Source organism: Dasypus novemcinctus, chromosome 1 (genome assembly GCF_030445035.2).
Source record: "Dasypus novemcinctus isolate mDasNov1 chromosome 1, mDasNov1.1.hap2, whole genome shotgun sequence".
In the NCBI taxonomy this organism is placed as follows: domain Eukaryota; kingdom Metazoa; phylum Chordata; class Mammalia; order Cingulata; family Dasypodidae; genus Dasypus; species Dasypus novemcinctus.
Window position 1 is genome coordinate 188,296,655 of NC_080673.1, and position 19,407 is coordinate 188,316,061.

Below are 19,407 nucleotides of genomic sequence, written 5' to 3' on the forward strand. Positions count from 1 at the left end.
TTGAGAGTTACTTAAGAGTTACAAAATAAAATTTAATGCAATTTTAAAAGGTTTTTCTTTTCAAAAAATTCAGGGAATATTTACCTCAGCTAAAGTAATAAGAAGTGGATCAAACGGAAGATTTTCAGGAGGACATTCCCACTGTAATCTGTGTTTCACTGAACCATGCACCAGTCTGAAATACAAAAGTCACTGAATGTACCAAGGAAAATAAATTATATATTAAATGGTGATTATCCAACATACTCATCTCTTTAGAGAATAGAACCATATTATAATTTTAAACATGTAGGACTACCGTGACTATGTTAAGAAAGTTAAGACATCTTAAAATACAGTATTTATAATCCTTAAAAATCCTTTCTTAGCAATATTGTTTGGTGACAAAACCAAACTAATTTACATTTAAGTCTACAATTCGGTGTTCAAGCACGTCTTAATGCAAACGTTACACTTGAAATCTTTCAGTAATAATTACAACAAAATAAGTAACCTACAGAAGAAGCAAACTGCAAACAGGCAAAATGTAACACTTGAATCAATCTATTTTTATAAAGAACACTGTTTTTCAGACATATATCATTTAACCCCAATACTAATGATCTGAAGCAGGAAAGGTTTTATCCCTGTTAAAGAGAAGAAGAAAACTGAAGCCAGGACAGTAAAGGGGTCCATCAAGGGTTAAAAACAGTAGCTGGGGAATCAGGGCCTCTGTTGCTCCTGCTTTATTTATTTAACAGCCATTATTGATTTATACCTAAAGTGTGCAATTTGATATATAAGCACACCTATGAAACCATCACCACAATCATGACAGTGTGCTTATCCATCACCCACAAACCTTTCCTTGTACCCCTTTATAATGACCTCAACTTCTTGACACCTTCTTCAGTGTTATCTGCAATAACAGCAAGAGGCCTCAGTATCATTGTTTTCTATTTTTCAGCAAAAAATGAGATGCTGGGGAGGGAAGGGGAACGTAAAATATGGCTTCCACTCTGAATCTAAGTGTCAAATGAAGACAGTTTCTGGAGATTCAGTTTTCCAAATATAAAAATGCCTTTAAATACTGCATTTCTTGAATTTGGGCAATGCAAATGAAGCGTGATTATTCTCTGGAAAATGGAAATGATATTTCCTATTATCTAGGACAGGCTAAGAGTGGCTATATTTTGAAGAAATAAATCTTCATAATATTTCCGATTTCTGTCCAGAAAGATAACAATTATAACCAAAGGAAGCAAAAACAGCTAAATAATTCCAATACATTGTTTTCACTTTTACAAACAAAATGGGATTATATATTTGCAATTTGGCTAAGTCTGTAATTGCTTAAATTGGTTATTTTAGAAACCAGTTCACTCTATTTCTTACATTATTTGCTAGTTAACTGTAGATCTATTTTGGAATTAAAATGGCTTTCTTCACCAATGCCCAGGGATCTGTACCAATACAAGAGTCAAAATGTGATAATTCACTTTTACTTCAATTTCACTAATAAAGCTCTCAACATATTTCAACTGAATAATGTACTGATTTTACTCAATTATTTTGAGTAATATGGTAAGTTTTAACTTGCATTGATTTTACCTGCAAGGAATACCTCCTTTAGAGTAAATAGCTGCAAAAGCAGAAGGGGCCCGTGGCTGTTCACCAAACTAAAATAAAAAAATTATAAAAGTGCAGTAAGTATTACCATCACCTATATTTCCTGACATATAATCATTATTTTCTGCTCTTTATAAACCATTCACTTTTTTTTAATTGGAGAAGTTGTAGATTAATAGATAATTCATACAGAAAAGTTCAGTTCCCATACATCCTCACACAAACAGTTGTTTCTATTGTTAACACTTTGCATTAGTGTGGTATCACTGTTATAACTGATGAAACAATATTATGCTATTAGCTATAATCCATATTTTACACTAAAATTCACAGGGTTATATAGTCTTATAATTAAAAAAAAATTTCAAGTTAACATATATATAACCTAAAATTTGCCCTTTTAACCACATTAATTTAGTGGTGTTAGAGTCAAAGTTGTGCTACCATTACCATTATCTATTACCAAAGTGTGCTATCATCCATAATAGAAACTCTGTGCAACTTTAGCTCTGAGTCCCCATTACCTACCCACACCCTAGCCCATGATAAGCTGGATTCCAGTTTCTGACTCTATGAATTCCATATTCTAATCATTTTATATAAATGAGATCATATATTTATCCTGTTTCACTTATTTCACTCAACGTAATGTCTTTTGTAGCATGCATCAAACTTCAGCTCTTTTTACAGCTGAGTAAAATGGCACTGTACACATATACATTTTGCTTATCCATTCATTTGTTGATGGATACTTGGGTTGCTTCCCTCTTTTGGTAATTATGAATACTGCCTCCACTAACATCTGTGTACAAATTTCTGCTCCAGTCCCAACTTTCAATTCTTTAGGGTATATACCTAGAAATGGGATTGCCAAGTCATACGGTAGTTCAATGTAAGTGTCTGAGGAACTGCCAAGCTGTTTTCCACAGCTGCTTTATCATTTCACACTCTCACCAACAATGTATGAGTGCTCCCATTTCTTCACTTTCCTAACACTTTTTCTTCCTATAGTTAGGCATTATAGTGGGTAGTTTTTTAATTTGCATTTCCCTCATGGTAAATAACATTGAGCATCTTTTCATGTACTTATTGGCTATCTGTATGTATTCTTTGAAGAAAGGTCTATGCAAGTCTTTTGCATATTTTTATTTGGATCTTTTGTCTTCGCACTATTGAGTTTTAAGATTTCTTTATATAATCTAGATCTTAAACGTTTCTCAGATAACTGGTCTCCAATATTTTCTACCATTCTGTAGGTAGTCTTTTTATTTCATGATGAAGTCCAGTGAGACATAAAAGTTTCTAATTTTGATGAAGTCCCATTTATCTATTTTTTGTTTGTTATTCCTGCTTTTGGTATAGTCTAAGAAACCACTGTCTAATAAAACAAGGTCCTGAAGATACTTTTCTATTTTCCTTCTAGGAGATTAGAGTTTAGGTATTTATATTTAGATCTTTAATTCATTTTGAATTAATTTTTGAATATGGTTCACCTTCATTCGTGTATGGCTATCCAGGTTTCCCGGTACCATATTCTTTTCCCACTGAGTGGACTTGGCATCCTCGTCAAAAATCAATTGGCCAGGGATGTAAGGGTTTATTTCTGAACTCTCAATTTAATTCCAATGGTCTGTCAGAACCAAGTTGTTTTGATTACTATGTATTACTAATGTACAGAAACATTAAGTGATTTCTGCATGATGCTGTACCCTACCACTTACCTGAATTTATTAGCTTTGTTGTAAATTTTTCAAGATTTTCTATTTATAGGATCATTTGCCAACAGTAAAAATTTAACTTATTTTCCAATATTGATATTCATTTTCTTTTTCTTACCTAACTAAACTTCCAGTATGAATACAATGTTGAATAACAGTGATGACAACGGGTACCCGTGTCTTATCCCTGTTATTAGGGGAAAGGCTTCAGACGTTGAGGACGTTTCCTTCTGGGTATTTTGATCAAGGAGAGGTGCTGGACTTTGACAAATGCCTTTTCTGCATCAATTAAGTTATGTAGTTTTTATTCCTTCATTGTATTACTGTAGCAAGACTCATGTTAATTCTTCTTGGAATTTTGATTACTGATTTAATCTCTTTACTGTTATTGGTCTGTTGAAGTCTCCTACTTCTTACTGGGTCAGTATACGTAGTTTGTGTGTTTATAGAAATTTGTCCATTTCATCAAGGTTATGTTGTTGGTGCAAAATTGTGTCCTTTTATCGTTCTTTTTGTTTCTATGGGGTCAGTAGTGCTTCCTTTCATTTCCGGTTTTTATTAGTGTTCTCTTTAGTCAGTCAAGCTAAAGATTTGACGATTTTATTGAACTTTTCAAAGTACCAACTTTTGGTTTCATTGATTCTCCCAATGGTATTTTTATTTTGTTTCATTTATAGCTGCTCTAATCTTTGTTATTTCCTTCTTCTGCTCACTTTAAGTTTAGTTTGCTCTTCTTTTTTCCAGTTCGTACAGTTGGGAGGATAAGTCTCTGATTTGAGATCTTTTTCAGTGTAAGCACTTAGAGCTATAAATTTCCTCGCAGCATTGCCTTTTCTGCATCCCATATTTTGGTTTTTGCTTTCATTTGTTTTTGCTTTCATTTGCCTCAAGAAATGTACTAATTTCCCTTGATTGCCTCTTTAACCCATTGGTTAATAGTGCACTGTTAATTTCCACATATTTGTGAATTTTCCAGTCATCCATGTTATTGATTTCCAACTTCATTCCATAGTGGTCAGGGCACATACTTTATGTGACTTCTGTATTTTAAAATTTAATGAGATTGTTTTGTGACCTAACATATGGTATATCCTGGGGAAAGATGCATGCGCACTAGAGAAGAATGTGTATTCTGCTGCTGTTCTCTTTGAGCTTATCCTGTTTGGGGTGAACTGTTATATATATATATATATATATATATATATATATATATATATATGCTAGGTCTAATTGGTTTATAGTATCATTCAAGTCTTCTATTTCCTCACTATCTCCTGTCTAGATGTTCCAGCCATGACTGAAAATGGTAAATTGAATTCTCCCACTATTAATGTAAAAAATCCTATTTCTCCCTTCAAATTTGTCAATATGTACTTCATGTTATTTGGGGCTCTGCCATTAGGTATATATATATTTATAACTGTTATACCTTCTTGTTGAATTGACCCCTTTATCAATATAGAGTGTCTTTTTCCCTCCTAACAGTTTTTGACAAAGTTTATTTTATCTGATATTAGTATAGCACCTGCAACTCTTTAGCTTACAATTTGCATGGAATATTCTTCTCATACTTTCAATTTCAACCTACTCATGTTGGGTCATGCTTTTATATTTCTTTTGCCAATCTCTGACTTTTGACTGGACAGTTTAATTCATTTACATTTAAAGTATCTACTGAAAATACATTACTTTCTTCTGCTATTTTGCTTTTTGGTGTTATTTGTAAGTCATATCCCTTCTTCTATCCCTCAATTCTTCTAAAGCCTATTTTCATTTTTATTTATTTTTTTGGAGTGTACCATTTTGAGTCTCTTCTCATTTCCCTCTGTATATATTTTTTATTTTATTTTCCCTGTGGCTACCATGGGGTTAAAATTTAGTATCTTGGGAAGCGGACTTGGCCCAGTGGTTAGGGCATCCATCAACCACATGGGACGTCCGCGGTTCAAACCCTGTGCCTCCTTGACCCGTGTGCAGCTGGCCCATACGCAGTGCTGATGCGTGCAAGGAGTGCCCTGCCATGCAAGGGTGTCCCCGTGTAGGGGAGCCCCAGGCGCAAGGAGCGCACCCTGTAAGGAGAGCCACCCAGCGAGAAAGAAAGTGCAGCCTGCCCAAGAATGGCGCCACACGCATGGAGAGCTGACACAACAAGATGACACAACAAAAAGAAACACGGATTCCCGTGCCGCTGACAACAACAGAAGCAGACAAAGAAGAACACGCAGCAAATAGAGAGAACAGACAACTGGGGCGGGGGGGGGGGGGGAGGGGAGAGAAATAAAATTAATAAATAAATCTTAAAAAAAAAATTAGTATATTTATAGCAATCATATTTGATTTAATGAAAATTTAACTTCAGTGGCAACACATGCACTGCTCCTATACACCATCTCCCCACCTTTTTGTTGTACTTGTTACAACAATATTGTATCTTTGTATCATACATCTTACGACCAAAACCCTATATTCATCATTACATTTTATGCCTCTGCATTTTAGAACCTGTAAGAAGTAAAAAGTGGAGTTATATACCAATAAATACAGGAGTAATGGCATTTATAACTACCCATATAGTTGCCTTTGTCAGGGATCATTATTTCTTTATACTGCTTCGATCCACTTCCTATATTCTTTCCTTTCAATCTGAAAAATTCCCTTTAACATTGGAAAGGCTAGTCTAGTGATATAAACTCCTTCAGCTTTTGTTTATCTGGGAGTGTCTTAACTTCTCCCTCATTTTTGAAACAGTTTTGCCAGATATAAAATTCTTGGTTGGAAATCGTTCTATTATAGCACCTATTTCATTCCATTGTCTAGTAGCCTACCTCATTTCTGATGAAAAACAGCAAACAGCACTTAATCTTATTGGGGCTCTCTTGTACATAATAAGCTGTTTTTTTCTTGAAGCTTTTAGAGCTCACTCAATATCCTTGGTAATCAACAGTTTGACTACTATGTGTCTGGGTATAGCTCCTGTTTGGGCTTTTTGAATGTGTATATTGATTTTTTTTTTCTCTCCCCTTTCCCCGCCCCCCACCCCAGTTGTCTGTTCTCTATTTGCTGTGTGTTCTTTGTCCGCCTCTGTTGTTGTCAGCGGCACGGGAATCCGTGTTTCTTTTTATTGTGTCATCTTGTTGTGTCAGCTCTCCGTATGTGCAGTGCCATTTCTGGGCAGGATGCACTTTCTTTCACGCTGGGCAGCTCTCCTTACGGGGCGTGCTCCTTGAGCGTGGGGCTCCCCTATGCAGGGACACACATGCGTGGCAGGGCCCTCCTTGCGCGCATCAGCACTGTGCATGGGCCAGCTGCACACGGGTCAAGGAAGCCCAGGGTTTGAACCGCAGACATCCCACGTGGTAGACGGATGCCCTAATCACTGGAATTTTGTAATTTTTTTGAATATTCCTTCTATCCCTTTCTCTCTTCTTCTGATACTCACAAAACATATATATTGCCATGCTTGGTGGTTTTTCACAGGTTTCTCTTTAGTCAGTCAAGACTTCTCAGAAGTCTTTTGGGTTCTGTTCACCTTTTTCCATTCTTTTTTCTTTCTGCTCCTCAGTGTGAATCATTTCAATTGCCTTGTCAGTGAGTTCACCGATTCTTTTTTCTGTCAGTACTTAATGTATGTTGAAACATCTAGGAAAATTTTTCATTTCAGTTATTGTGTTCTTCAACTCCAGTATTTGTTTGGATCCTATTAAGAATCTCAAAGAGATTTTAGTATTGTTCATTTACTGTTTTCCTCATATCCTTTAGTACTTTTTCTGTGTATTATCTTCTTGAGCATTTGAAGATCATTTTAAAAACTCTCTGATTTGTCCAATTTCTAGTCTTCTTCAATGACGGTTTCTGAATTTTTATCTAATTTCCTTGGACAGACCATCAGTTCCTATTTCTTTGTCTTGTAGTCTTTTGTTGCATACTGTGTATTTTAATATTTTAATGTTAACTCTGGGATTTAATCCATGAGCTATGTATTCCTTACATTTATATCCAGTTAGTGATATATTAGAGATTTTAGTGCCAAGAACTAAAACAAAAAAACAAAAACAACCGATGGAGAAAACACTCTTTTACAGTGTTTGCAAATTGGCTCTGCATTAGATGGTACTCTCCCTCAGAGTTTAGTCTTCCTATTAAGAACAAGCCAAGGTTAAAGTGTGGTATACTCCTCATCTTTTCTGAACTGTATCTTGTCCTGGACTTGAGCTCATGGTCTTAGCAATTCCCATTTACAAGAATCAGAATGTCCCCTCTAATCCCTATAAAAGATACAGCTATTACAAGCCCCCTCCCCCTCCCCCACCCCATGGGCTATTAATGGCTTAAAGATAGTAATCCTTTGTCCCAAGCAACTTTGGTTTATTCATTTTTTACACTGTTTTAGCTCTCTGCATGCTGCTTCTCTCTCTAGGTCTAGTTCTAGGAGGGTGTGCCAGTGACAAATGTCCTGGTTCAGTATTTCTGGCTGCCATCCAATAGACTAGCACTGACATATATGCACCCCAGCATGTGTATAAGGGTTCCTATGCACATTGTCAGGGAGGCACAATGAAAATGTAGGCCAGCTTCACACCACACCACAGTGAGGGGTTTATGGGCCAGCCAGAGCACCAGGAGTTTCATTTTTCACTTTTTCAAAGTTACTTTTTCTTGATTCAACACTTTCCCAGTTACTACAACCCTTTAACACTTTTCAGGAGTTTTGAGGAAGATAGCTCTGCCAGTTTTTGTTAGTTTTCAAAGATTCTGTGTGAGAACAGAACCCTGGAGCTTCTTTAAAAGCTTCAGTAAAAGTTATCTAGTTAGTTTTAATCCTGCTGACATCAGAGGCAAACTTTCAAGTCATGATACCAGTATCAAGTGCATCCCTCCTATTTGGTAGCGTAACTGAGAAAAATCATCAGTCATCCCAGTACAGCTAACCACTTTGTACATTTACCTTTATCACTAACTTGTTTCAGAATGAACTGAAGGCGGCTAAGAACTTTTATGAAAAGATACATCATTTAAGTACGAGCTTTTAGCCATGACCTTTCAAGATGTAGTCTAAATGGAGAAGAGGAGTTAAGTGTAGGACAAGTACACTTGTTTTGTTTTTTTTCCAGAGGTACCAGGGATTGAACCCAGAACTACACTCATGGGAAGCAGGTACTCAACCACTGAGCTACATCCGCTCCCCAATGAGAGCCGATTTTTTTCATTTGTTTGTTTGTTTTTAGGAGGAACTAAGGTTCAAACCCAGAAACTCATACATGGGAAACAGAAGTTCAACCGTTTGAGCTACATCCATTCCCCCGTATATTTGTTTTTAGCATCAACACATCTCCTACTTTCCTTATCCTCCAGCCAATGATCTGGATGATCAGAAAGTCTAACAAATGGTATCATGTGTCTATAAAAAATAAAGGGTTGAGCTGGGCTAAGGAGGCAAACTTGAAAATGGAGGAAGACTCTCACAAACATACTGCATGTGTCTGATTCGATTATACAAATTTACAGCCCTCTGGTTCTGCTGTACATAATTGATCAGACTCAAGGAGAACCTGGGCAGAAAATGGAAATATTTTACAATAAAATATTTTGAACAATCAAATAAATCTTAGTTGTCTAAACTATAAAATGTAAATGTAGTAGTCTATTTTAAAGATAAAATTAGTTATGATAAAAATCACATGTAACAGTTTAAAAATACACTCAGAGTATAAGAATAGAATTAGTCCTTTTTCCTCTGGGACTCAAAAACACACAACAGAAATCTTGTTAAAACAAACTATTATTATAAGATTAATTTACAAAGCTGAATCAATGATCTGCATAATAATTTACAGCAACTAATGCTTCACTGAGCTAGTTATAATTCCTGCTAACAAAGGCATATATATTTAGAAATTGTTTTTAAGTAACCATAATACCAGATAACAAAATGACTTGAAAAAGTATCTTTTGTATTGGGAGGAAAAACTAAGACAAAAAAAAAGCTATATAATGAACACTTTTTTGGTTCTACCACCTACTAGCAAATGAAAATCATTTGGTCTCACAGATGACTTAAATAATCCCTAATTTTCCAAAATACCCAGTAAGATAAAATTTGATTCAAATTCTAAACAATTCCTTTCCTTTCCTAACTTTTTATAGAGATAATCATCTTTCACAGAATCAATTTTTTTCTCTACTACTAGGTTAATTTTTATCAAAATTCAATTATTAGGGGAAAAAATTGTTGCCCCATTCAATTTTTAATAATATCATCACAGAAAATATTTTAATTCTGAAACAAGTAATGTTACTAACATATACACTTAATTGGCAGTTTTTTTAAAAAAGGAACTTTTTGATTCAAGACAAACACTTGAGATTATGCACATTAAAATGCATAAAAATCCTGGCAGCGGACTGGGCCCAGTGGTTAGGGCGTTCATCTACGACATGGGAGGTCCGCGGTTCAAACCCCGGGCCTCCTTGACCCATGTGGAGCTGGCCCATGCACAGTGCTGATGCACGCAAGGAGTGCCCTGCCATGCAGGGGTGTCCCCGCGTAGGGGAGCCCCGCACACAAGGAGCACACCCCATAAGGAGAGCTGCCCAGCACCAAAGAAAGTGCAGCCTGCCCAAGAATGGTACCGTACACACGGAGAGCTGACACAAGATGATGCAACAGAAAGAAACACAGATTCCCGTGCCACTGACAACAACAGAAGTGGACAAAGAAAACGCAGCAAATAGACACAGAGAACAGACAACCAGGATGGGGAGGAAAGGGGGAAGGAGAAATAAATAAATAAATAAATTTTTTTAAAAAAAGCATAAAAATCCTAAGAACACATATCAGTGAATTCTCAGACTAAACCTACCTGTAGTGAAACTGAATGTTACCAGTGCACTAGAAGCCTAAGCAGTGCTTCTTCCTAATCACCTCCTCTCCCAAAGGTAAACACTATTCTGACTTACAATATCTCTGACTTATTTTGAATTAGTAGTTTTTTCATATACTCTATTCTCAGGCCAAATAATTAAATTATTTACCAAAATTTTCCTTAATTTGTAATAAAATTTAAAGCCAGGGCCACAAACTATTGTTGCCTTACAAGTTTTTGTTAAAAGAGGGGAAGAAAGTTTAAATGTCACCATGAACTTTCAACTAAATATGAGAAAAAGAAGCCACAGGAAGGAGATATTAGGTCATTCTTCAGGTATTCCATTTCCTTGACACTGTGTAGATTATAGAAAAAAGCAAAGGAACATACATTCTCTGACCATTTTCCATTTGTCTTTTTATAAAGTCAAACAATCTGCTTCTATTCTCAAATACTACCTTGTACCCTTTTATATCAGTGCATATTTTACCAATCATCAAAGTCCAGTGAGTGCCTCAGCCATTCTAATAAAACTATTCAATGGCTGAAACCACTATCATCTTATGCTATGCAGCATTGGGCATGAGTCAGACAATAACATGGTGGTGTTCCTCAGGTTTTTGATAATTCACTGAGCTACATACTTACAATTTACACACTTTAATGTACATAAATCTCATTTGTTAAATCTGATTAAATTGATGTGAGAGGACAAGAAAAGGCCATTTACTATAGTTAGGACTTCTGGTGGGGCTAATTTACATATCATAGAAGAAAGGGCAAAGACCTTTACACAATTATGGTAGCATGTAATTAATCCCATGGCAATTGAAAATGAGTTCATTCGAAGTAGCAAAATAAATGTGATAAACAGAGAATAAAGCTGATATGTAATTTTGTTTTATGATCCACAATGTTTATCCATGAAAGGGATAGGATATACCAAGACTGGTTAGTCTCTATCTACACATTCTCACCTCCATATCCACTCCCACATACACATTAGTCTTTTTTATACATACTGGGTTAATGGTTTTAGGGTTAAGTTTATCACTTGGTCGAGGATGAAGTTTTTTTACAGATTCTGGAGAACAGCTTGATGATGAGGATTTGCTTCGCTGAACTGTAGTCCTATGTTTTATTTGTGTGCTTGATGAGGTTCTTTGATCAGAGTTACCTGGAAAAAAGCAGAACAACAACAAAAAGGTAAAGGCCATAATATTCGCCCTCCATTCATCTGTATAATAGAATGTGTCATGTATAAAATTCACCTCTTCATTTAAAAAGCAAAGTTCTGTACCTGTTACTCTGTTTCTCAACTGTATGTCTCCATGGCATTCAGATTTCTGCATTGCTTCCTTTTTATTCCTGCAGTTAAATGAAATCTGATTTAAAAAATTATTCTGTGGGAAGTTCACTATCAATAGAAAGACCAAAACAGAACAGGGTAGAATGCAGCAAAGGATACCCAGAAAGGTATGATGTAAAACAAAATACATGAAGATACTACTGAGAAAATATTAAATTATATCAGTGACAGCAAATTAAAAATTGTCTGTGAGAAAATAAGATATATAAACATAAACTTTTTTTTTCCCACTCAAATTGTCAAATCTACTGCTGGAAATTCAACTACAATCCTCTGACCATATTCAGAAAAGCAAACCCAGATTAGATTTTTTTAAAGGATAGGCAAACCCCCTATCATCTCCGTATTCTCTGGCCTCCAAAGTAATGTCTGCATATCAAGTTTTACTTTCCAGTGACATAATGCACTCTCCTACCCAAAAAGCCTTTAAACTGAACATAACCAAAGGTATGGCAAATTTTCTGGTCCCCCAAGCTGAAAAACTTAGGATCACATACTTGTCTCCTTTTCCTTCACTTTCTGGACCTACCCCTATAGTGTGATCACTGTGGTGTGATGTGGTGTGATATGGTAGAAAAACTTAGGGGTTTGATCTGGGTCTACACCTCAGTTCTACCAATTGAGGTATAAGAATTTAGATGTATTTCTTACTAAGCTTCGATTTCCTGACCTATCAAAGAGAGAGGGTATAATAAGCCTACCAGGACTATTACTGAGGAATAAATGAGAATGCATCCAGTTACTCACCCAGAACTTGGCATGTGCTTAGCAGTCAGGGAATATTGGCTCACTTCTCCCACTTCTACAGCCTTTTCTACACTAGCTCATACCCTATGATTCCTTGCCTAATCCACCTAACATATCTCTACACTTTTATCTTTAACTAAGGATGCTTCCCCTACTACCACCACGACCTCCTGATTCATACACCCAACTACCTGCTGGTATTTCTAGGCCTAGCTCCAATTTCATGTTCCATGGAGCTCTTCTGCTCTTTTCTGTTTCTTAACTCTACATTTCCATGGCACTCTGATTTTGTCACTGCTTCCTTGTTCTTAACCCTCACTTTCAAAACATTCTGCCCATCCTTCTTTCAGAGCACTTTCCATTTTATGCCTTTAATACAGTCATTGGGTATGTGACTGTCACTCAGCAACAGTGCAAGACCATTCCTTAAAGAAACACAGCTAAAGTTTTCTTCCACTTCAAATGGCAGCTTTTCAAGTATTTTAGGACATTCACTCTCAACTCCTTATATTTTCTCTTTCTAAGGATAAACACTGATAATTTCTTAAAGAAATTCTCCCATGAGATGATTTTAATCTACTAGAAAAATAAGAAATCTTCAAAAGGAGAAGCTCTACCTAATAACAATTTTAGCTCAATAATATTTCAAACATCATGTGACCAGATCAAAGTGCCATGTAAAGATAAACTAAATGGAGGGTTATCTCTGCACACAGAATAATTTTAAATTAATTTCAATTTTCTTATAATTTAATACACTGACCTAATTTTCTAATTCTATATTTCCCAATATCACACTTCACATTCGTTCCCAAGACATTTTCTAGTAATACTGTAATTAATATCTCCTGATGTTTTTTGGAGAAGTCAGAGACACACAATCACAGGCCATCTCCCAGCGTTGTCTCCACCCCTACCAATACCTCCGCTTCTATTGTGGGATGATGTTTCAGTCTGTTGCCATTCCACAACCTGGGGGAGATATTCTATGTCTAATGAAAAGTCTTGGCCAGTCCTTAAACCCTGAAACCAGAACAAGTAGCCCCAGATGCTTATCAGGCAAGAAATTCTCTGGTAGGGCCCCTCCTCTCAGCAGTGGATATGTACCCACCTCAGGCAGGACCAAGTTTTCTCTCCTTCTCCCGCCAAGTGGGGTACAGAGTGCCATCCTCTGTTCCTGACTGGAAGAGTCTGGCCTCCCTGAGAGAACAGCCACAATGGGAATCTCCTCCCCTCCTTCAGTCCCTTTTTAAGTAATAAGGTAGTCATTTGCAGAAAGTTTCTGTTGTGCCTGAGCTTGTGTTCCCAGAATACACTGTACAGCAAGTTGCTCCACAAAATTTTTCAGATAATATTCTATTTTTTTTCCTTTTTTGTCAGATAATATTCCACGATAAGCTAAGGGAGGTTTTAAATATGTTGACCTAATACTGCACTTAAAAGTTCATTCAGGGAAGCGGACTTGGCCCAATGGATAGGGCGTCTGCCTACCACATGGGAGGTCCACGGTTCAAACCCTGGGCTTCCTTCACCCATGTGGAGCTGGCCCATGCACAGTGCTGATGCGCGCAAGGAGTGCCCTGACACACAGGGGTGTGCCCCGTGTAGGGGAGCCCCACGTGCAAGGAGTGCGCCCCGTAAGGAGAGCCGCCCAGCACTAAAGAATGTGCAGCCTGCCCAAGAATGGCCAAGAATGGCTGCACACACGGAGAGCTGACACAACAAGATGTCGCAACAAAAAGAAACACAAATTCTCGGTGCCGCTGATAAGGATAGAAGCAGTCACAGAACACACAGTGAATGTACACAGAGAGCAGACAACTGGGAGGGGGGAAAGGGGAAAGAAATAAATAAAAATAAAATAAAAACAATAATGAAAAAAGTTCATTCAACAAGCTGTTATTGAATCCAGCTTCTGCTTCAGGAACCATTTGTCCTGCTGGGATACAGCAGAGAACAAGAAAGAAAACATCCCTACCTTCATGGAGCTTATATTCTGCTGTAGAGATAGATTATACACAAATGGAAAACTAAAAGAAAAATACCAACTTATACCACCACGCAGGAAATTAAGTAAGGTAATGAAACAATGACTGAGGGATTCCTGTGGATTGAAAGGTCAAAGGGAAGCTGGCCAAGTCAGTAAGACAGAGGAAATGGTTTCAAGAAACCCTTGGGAAAGAACAAGCCTGGTGTTTTCATCAGGCTTTTAGCCTAAAATAGCTAAAGCCCAACAGGCATGGAAAAGCCTGGTATGAAACGAGGTTAAGTGGTAGGCCTTGCAAGCCAGCCAGAATGAGGCCTTCAAAGGTACCAAAAGAAACCTGCAGTTTATTATTTTCAGAAGCTTCTGGAAGGAAATATAACCTAAGCTTCTGTACAAAAAACAGACAAAAGAAAAAACCTTGCCTAATTGGGGATAAGTACAGTAATTACTATAAAGGGTTGAGGAAGATTAAAGGGTTAATATACATATAACACTGAGAAAAGTTGTGTTAGGCACCTAATAAGTGCTATTTGAATGTGAGCTATTACTATCACTGTATTTATAATAGTACAAAGTGTTTTTTTTAGTATTAGTATTACTATTAACAGTGGGCTTAATGTGACTACATACGCCACCTTCTTTTTGAAAAATGTGATTTAAATACCTTGGTACACTTTAAATACCCAGTTTAAGTTTTGTTTCTTTTGATCCTAAGTGTTAACGGCTATTATAGATGAAAAAGAACCATCACCAAGGTACTTACCCATAAACAGAAAAAGTGCCTAATTGGCCACACCAATCATAATAGACATTTCTCAACACTACCAATCAATTATACAAAAGTTTCTGTTGGAATTCTATGATCAATTTCTATCTTTCTTCAAGTCAAAAGGTTGTACCTGAAATGTACTGATGGGAAAATGTTGCATTTTTATATGTACACTGAGTTCAAAATGTCATTGAAACTCTTCCTTTGAGACGTAAACATGGTAGAAAATTAAGCTCCCCAACTGTTCAAGTATACAGGTCAGTTTTTACGTATAACTATGTAATTTTTAGCAACAACAAAACACACACACACATAACAAAGCGAATACTTCCACATCATCTTTCAAAACACCCTATATTAGTATTTCTTTCCAAAACAGTTATTTTTCTCTTACTGTTAAAATTATCATCCTCTACCTTAACAGCAAATAAAGCACGCTCAGTTTTAAAATTAATCTTCATCCAGAAGCATATTTTTAACAAAGTTGTAACATGAGGCATTTGCAAAAAGAAAAAAAATGCTTAACTCATCTAACCCTCAACCACTCCACTGAGCACTTTTCCATAAAACAGGCAGGGTGCTGTAAAGGGGGTGTGACACGGGATTAAAAAGTGACAACTTTTTGCATTTTAAAATATTATCATGGACACCCTCCCCACCACAGTTATTATTACAAAACAATATAAAGATTCTAAATATACATTAGAATCCATAAATCTACTTAACCAGGCACATCTAAACTATGTCACAATATGCTGAGAACAAATGAAACAAGGCAGGGCCCCACTGTGGAACCGGGAATTTTCTCCTAGTCTTACTTGGCTGCTGCAGGTCATCTCATCTACAGGGAAGAGAAGGCATCTATGCCAACGCTAGGAAAGCCCAGTTTCTAGTCTTGTTTTTGATAGGTCGAATATATTTCTTTCCTTATACATTCTTTCTTCACTCCACTTTTGTGACCACTACTTGCTAAACTCTGGGGGGCACAGGCTATGTTTTTTCCTACTTTCTAACCTAGAGTCTAAGAAGTTTCAAGACTGTAATAGGTGTCCCAGTAAAGAAGCCTTATTCCGTCGCTAAGGCGATGCCAAAACGACAGAACCCAATAACCATCCACCGTGAACCCATTTTACCCTAAATACTAGCCAAAAGGACCACTATTAAGGGTCTTAAAATTTGCTTTCCATCTTTCCAGTTTCCCTCCCCATCCCCACGCTCCCCACCAAGTACCAAATACCTAAGAGCAGGTCAAGGCCAGGGTGTAGAAAATGAAGAAGAAAATGTTAAAATAACGGAGAAACATGAAAAGATTTTAAGAAGGGAGAGTGGGGGAAAGGGAAAGATGCTCATTTAAAAAAGGAGCCCGGGGGGCGGGTAGCAGAGACGGCCAGTTCCAATTAAGGCCAGGAAAGGCTGCCCGGGAAAGGAAGGGTGCTCGATCTCTAGGGTCCTTAGCAACGGGTCCAGCGGTCCTAGCAACAGGCCTGAGGAAACTGGCTCCCGCAGAGTGTCTGCGGCACCACAAAGTCCCACTCCACCGCCCACGGCTCTGGGGACCTGTTCCTACCGCGTCTCTGTCCCGCCACGATCTGCACACCAGCAGCCGCTCTAGGCACGGCCTTCTGCGGGCACTCGCTCAGCCAACAGCCGCAGCTCGGGCCACCGGCCACGGGGGTTCGGGAACAGGGGGCTCTGGGCTACCGGCGCCCACGGAACCGGAGGCGCCGTCCAGTGACGTCAGGCGCCCGCTGCGTCCTCTGAGCCAATAGCAGGGAAGAGGCATCGGGCGGGACAGTGTTGCCCCGGCAACGAGGCTCCCGGCGTCCCCAAGGAAGGTCCCAGGCGAAAAGTGTGGGTAGAGTCGTTGTTGATTGACATAGGGGTACCTGGAGAAGGATGCTTTACGGAAGGAGAAATCCGGGGAGGAGAGGAGAGGACGAGCTCCCAGTATCCTGTGCTGCAACCTTTTCATAGTGTGTCCACTTAATTAAATCGTATACTTCTCTGGAGCATTACTAGTCGGTGTGCTCCAACTATTCTGCGAGCTGGGCCATCAACTCCTGCTCCAGCGTCTTCAGGAGTGAATGCCATAGCCACCTGCCAGCCCAGGTCTGGAATTTCATTGTTGTTTCCAGTCATATCTTTCCAGTCCATATGCTTTGAACTGCATATTGCATCCACATTTACTGGTCAAACAAACAAAATGTGTTTTTGTCCTCTGGATTATTTTAATAAAACTGATGCTGCAAGAAATATATGCTCCCTTGCATTGCACCAGAAGTAGTAAAAAGTCCAAACCCTTTCAGTTGTGACTGCTGTGTTCTCTTGCCAACCCATACCCTTAACTTTTTGTCCAAGGATCACCGAACTATACAATTGGCATTGTCTGAGTATTCCAGGCTATTTAACCCATTCTTGGGCAGGCTGAACTTTCTTTCACACTGGACAGCTCTCCTTATAGGGCACACTCCTTGCGCGTGGGGCTCCCCTATGCAGGGACACTCGTGTGGCAGGGCACTCCTTGTGCACATCAGCATTGCACATGGGCCAGCTGCACACAGGTCAAGGAGGCCCAGGGTTTGAACCGCAGACCTCCCATGTGGTAGACAGACGCCCTAACCACTGGGCCAAGTCCGCCGCCCATAGGATTCTTTTGAAACTTAAGAGTGAATGTTAACTGCCTGGGACACAGGAAGTACTCAAATATTAACTAGTCCTATCATTCAGGTGCAAGCTAGCTAAAATGAACATGGAGGACAAAGTAATTAGCAGATGTCTCAAACTATGTCTTGGTATTAGTGTGGAATCATGGATAAGACAAAGATTTTTCAGATCTTTCAAATAACCACACTTACCTGAAGGAGACTCTGCTAACAATCATCTAAACAGGGCTGGCCCTGTCCCTAACTAAAGGTCACAGGTCCTTTCTAAATAGCCAGCTCCAGGACTAGAAGTATAAAACCTCAGGTGCTACTAACTCCAGACTACTGCATTGCCCATCTGATACCCCTATAACTTTATAAAGGCTCCATTTGTAAATAAAACCTCCCCCAATTCTACTATTTCAATGGTTCACTATATATTATACACATTATCAATTAGATAATAAATATAACCCAAACTAAATACTCGAGGTATTTTCCCATTGTTTTGATTCCTACTTAAGAAAGTTTAGTTTATTTATTTAGTGAGTGAGTTGTTTTATTATGTTTAAGTTGCCAAACATTTTTAAGAAAATATCAAGAAATTAGTGTCTTGGCCTTAATTACCTTAAAGAAAATCTCTTCCCTTTTGCACAAATTACAGACCCACTGATTCTTCCCAGTGATTATTCTCAAATCCCATCATCAGGAAATAAGATGCAAGATGTTTTCTATGTAATTTATGGTACATCCTGTCAGGAAATTCTAGATGTAATCATAAAATCATTGAGTGCCCACTTACATATGGAAAAAATTAAGCAATGATGATAATTACTCAGGTAAAAGCAAGTAAGAACAATGTGAATGAGCATATAGGGCAATATTGTGTAATTGAAATATAATGTGACCTGTAAAAAGAAACAGGTGAAATTAATTTTAGTAGTATATTTTTATTTAACCCAATATATCCTGAATATTATCTTTTCAACAGGTAATAAATATAAAAATTAGTGTCATATTTCACATTCTTGTTATTACACTAAGTCTGTAAAATCTGGTGTGTGTATTATACACTCACAGCACAGTCAATTCAGCCTAGCCACATTTCAAGTGCTCAGTATCTGTGTGTTTACTGACTACCATACTGGACTATCTGAAGAAAGAACTATGACCTCAGATAGGTGAACACAAAACCACATAAATGTAATGATCAAAGAGTACACCCTTCATGTAGAGCACACTATTAAGTATCAGAAGATCCGTCCAAAAGGAAAGCAAATTTTTTACATTTACATTTTTTATGGGAAAACTAATGACTTAAACATGAATCTTGGACTGTAGAATCATTAGTGCACGTAACAATTTCCTTTATGATTCATGGCTGAACTTAATTTACTCCATAAATTCCTTATCTGACAATGGGAAAAAATATGATCTTCCTCTCTTGGAATGGTGTCAGTTCTTGGTGGGGAGAGGCATCTGTTTTCTGTTGTCATCTGCCTGCTCTGACATCTGCAGAGATGTACTTTAAAATTTCTGATTAAAATCATCTATCCATGCACATTTTGTTTGTCTCTCATCACAGGTTTTCACTTAGAGATAATTCTGTTCTTCTCTCAAGTACCCAGGAAATATTTGATTCTCCTAATGCAGAGTGAAAGAAACCCACCCACTCCACATGCCACTGTGGAGGCCATGGGAACT

The 19,407-nt window shown here is 37.8% G+C and overlaps 1 protein-coding gene across 4 annotated transcripts in view; it reads right to left on the reverse strand.

Annotated features, from left to right (window-relative positions):
- PACRGL (parkin coregulated like) overlaps positions 1–16,813 on the reverse strand; it is a 29,503-nt gene extending 12,690 nt beyond the window's left edge. For 2 of the 4 annotated variants that reach the window (XM_004482477.5, XM_004482476.5), the window contains exons 1-5: positions 16,629–16,813; positions 11,490–11,557; positions 11,212–11,366; positions 1,591–1,658; positions 85–175 (exon numbers count right to left, since the gene is read on the reverse strand). In XM_004482477.5, the coding sequence (XP_004482534.1) occupies positions 85–175; positions 1,591–1,658; positions 11,212–11,366; positions 11,490–11,541 (366 nt within the window). In that variant the 5' untranslated portion in view covers positions 11,542–11,557; positions 16,629–16,813. Of the gene's footprint in view, positions 1–84; positions 176–1,590; positions 1,659–11,166; positions 11,367–11,489; positions 11,558–16,628 lie in introns of all 4 variants that reach the window. The other 2 variants (XM_023585763.3, XM_023585762.3) reach the window with 1 other exon arrangement.
- Positions 16,814–19,407: the final 2,594 nt, after the last annotated feature.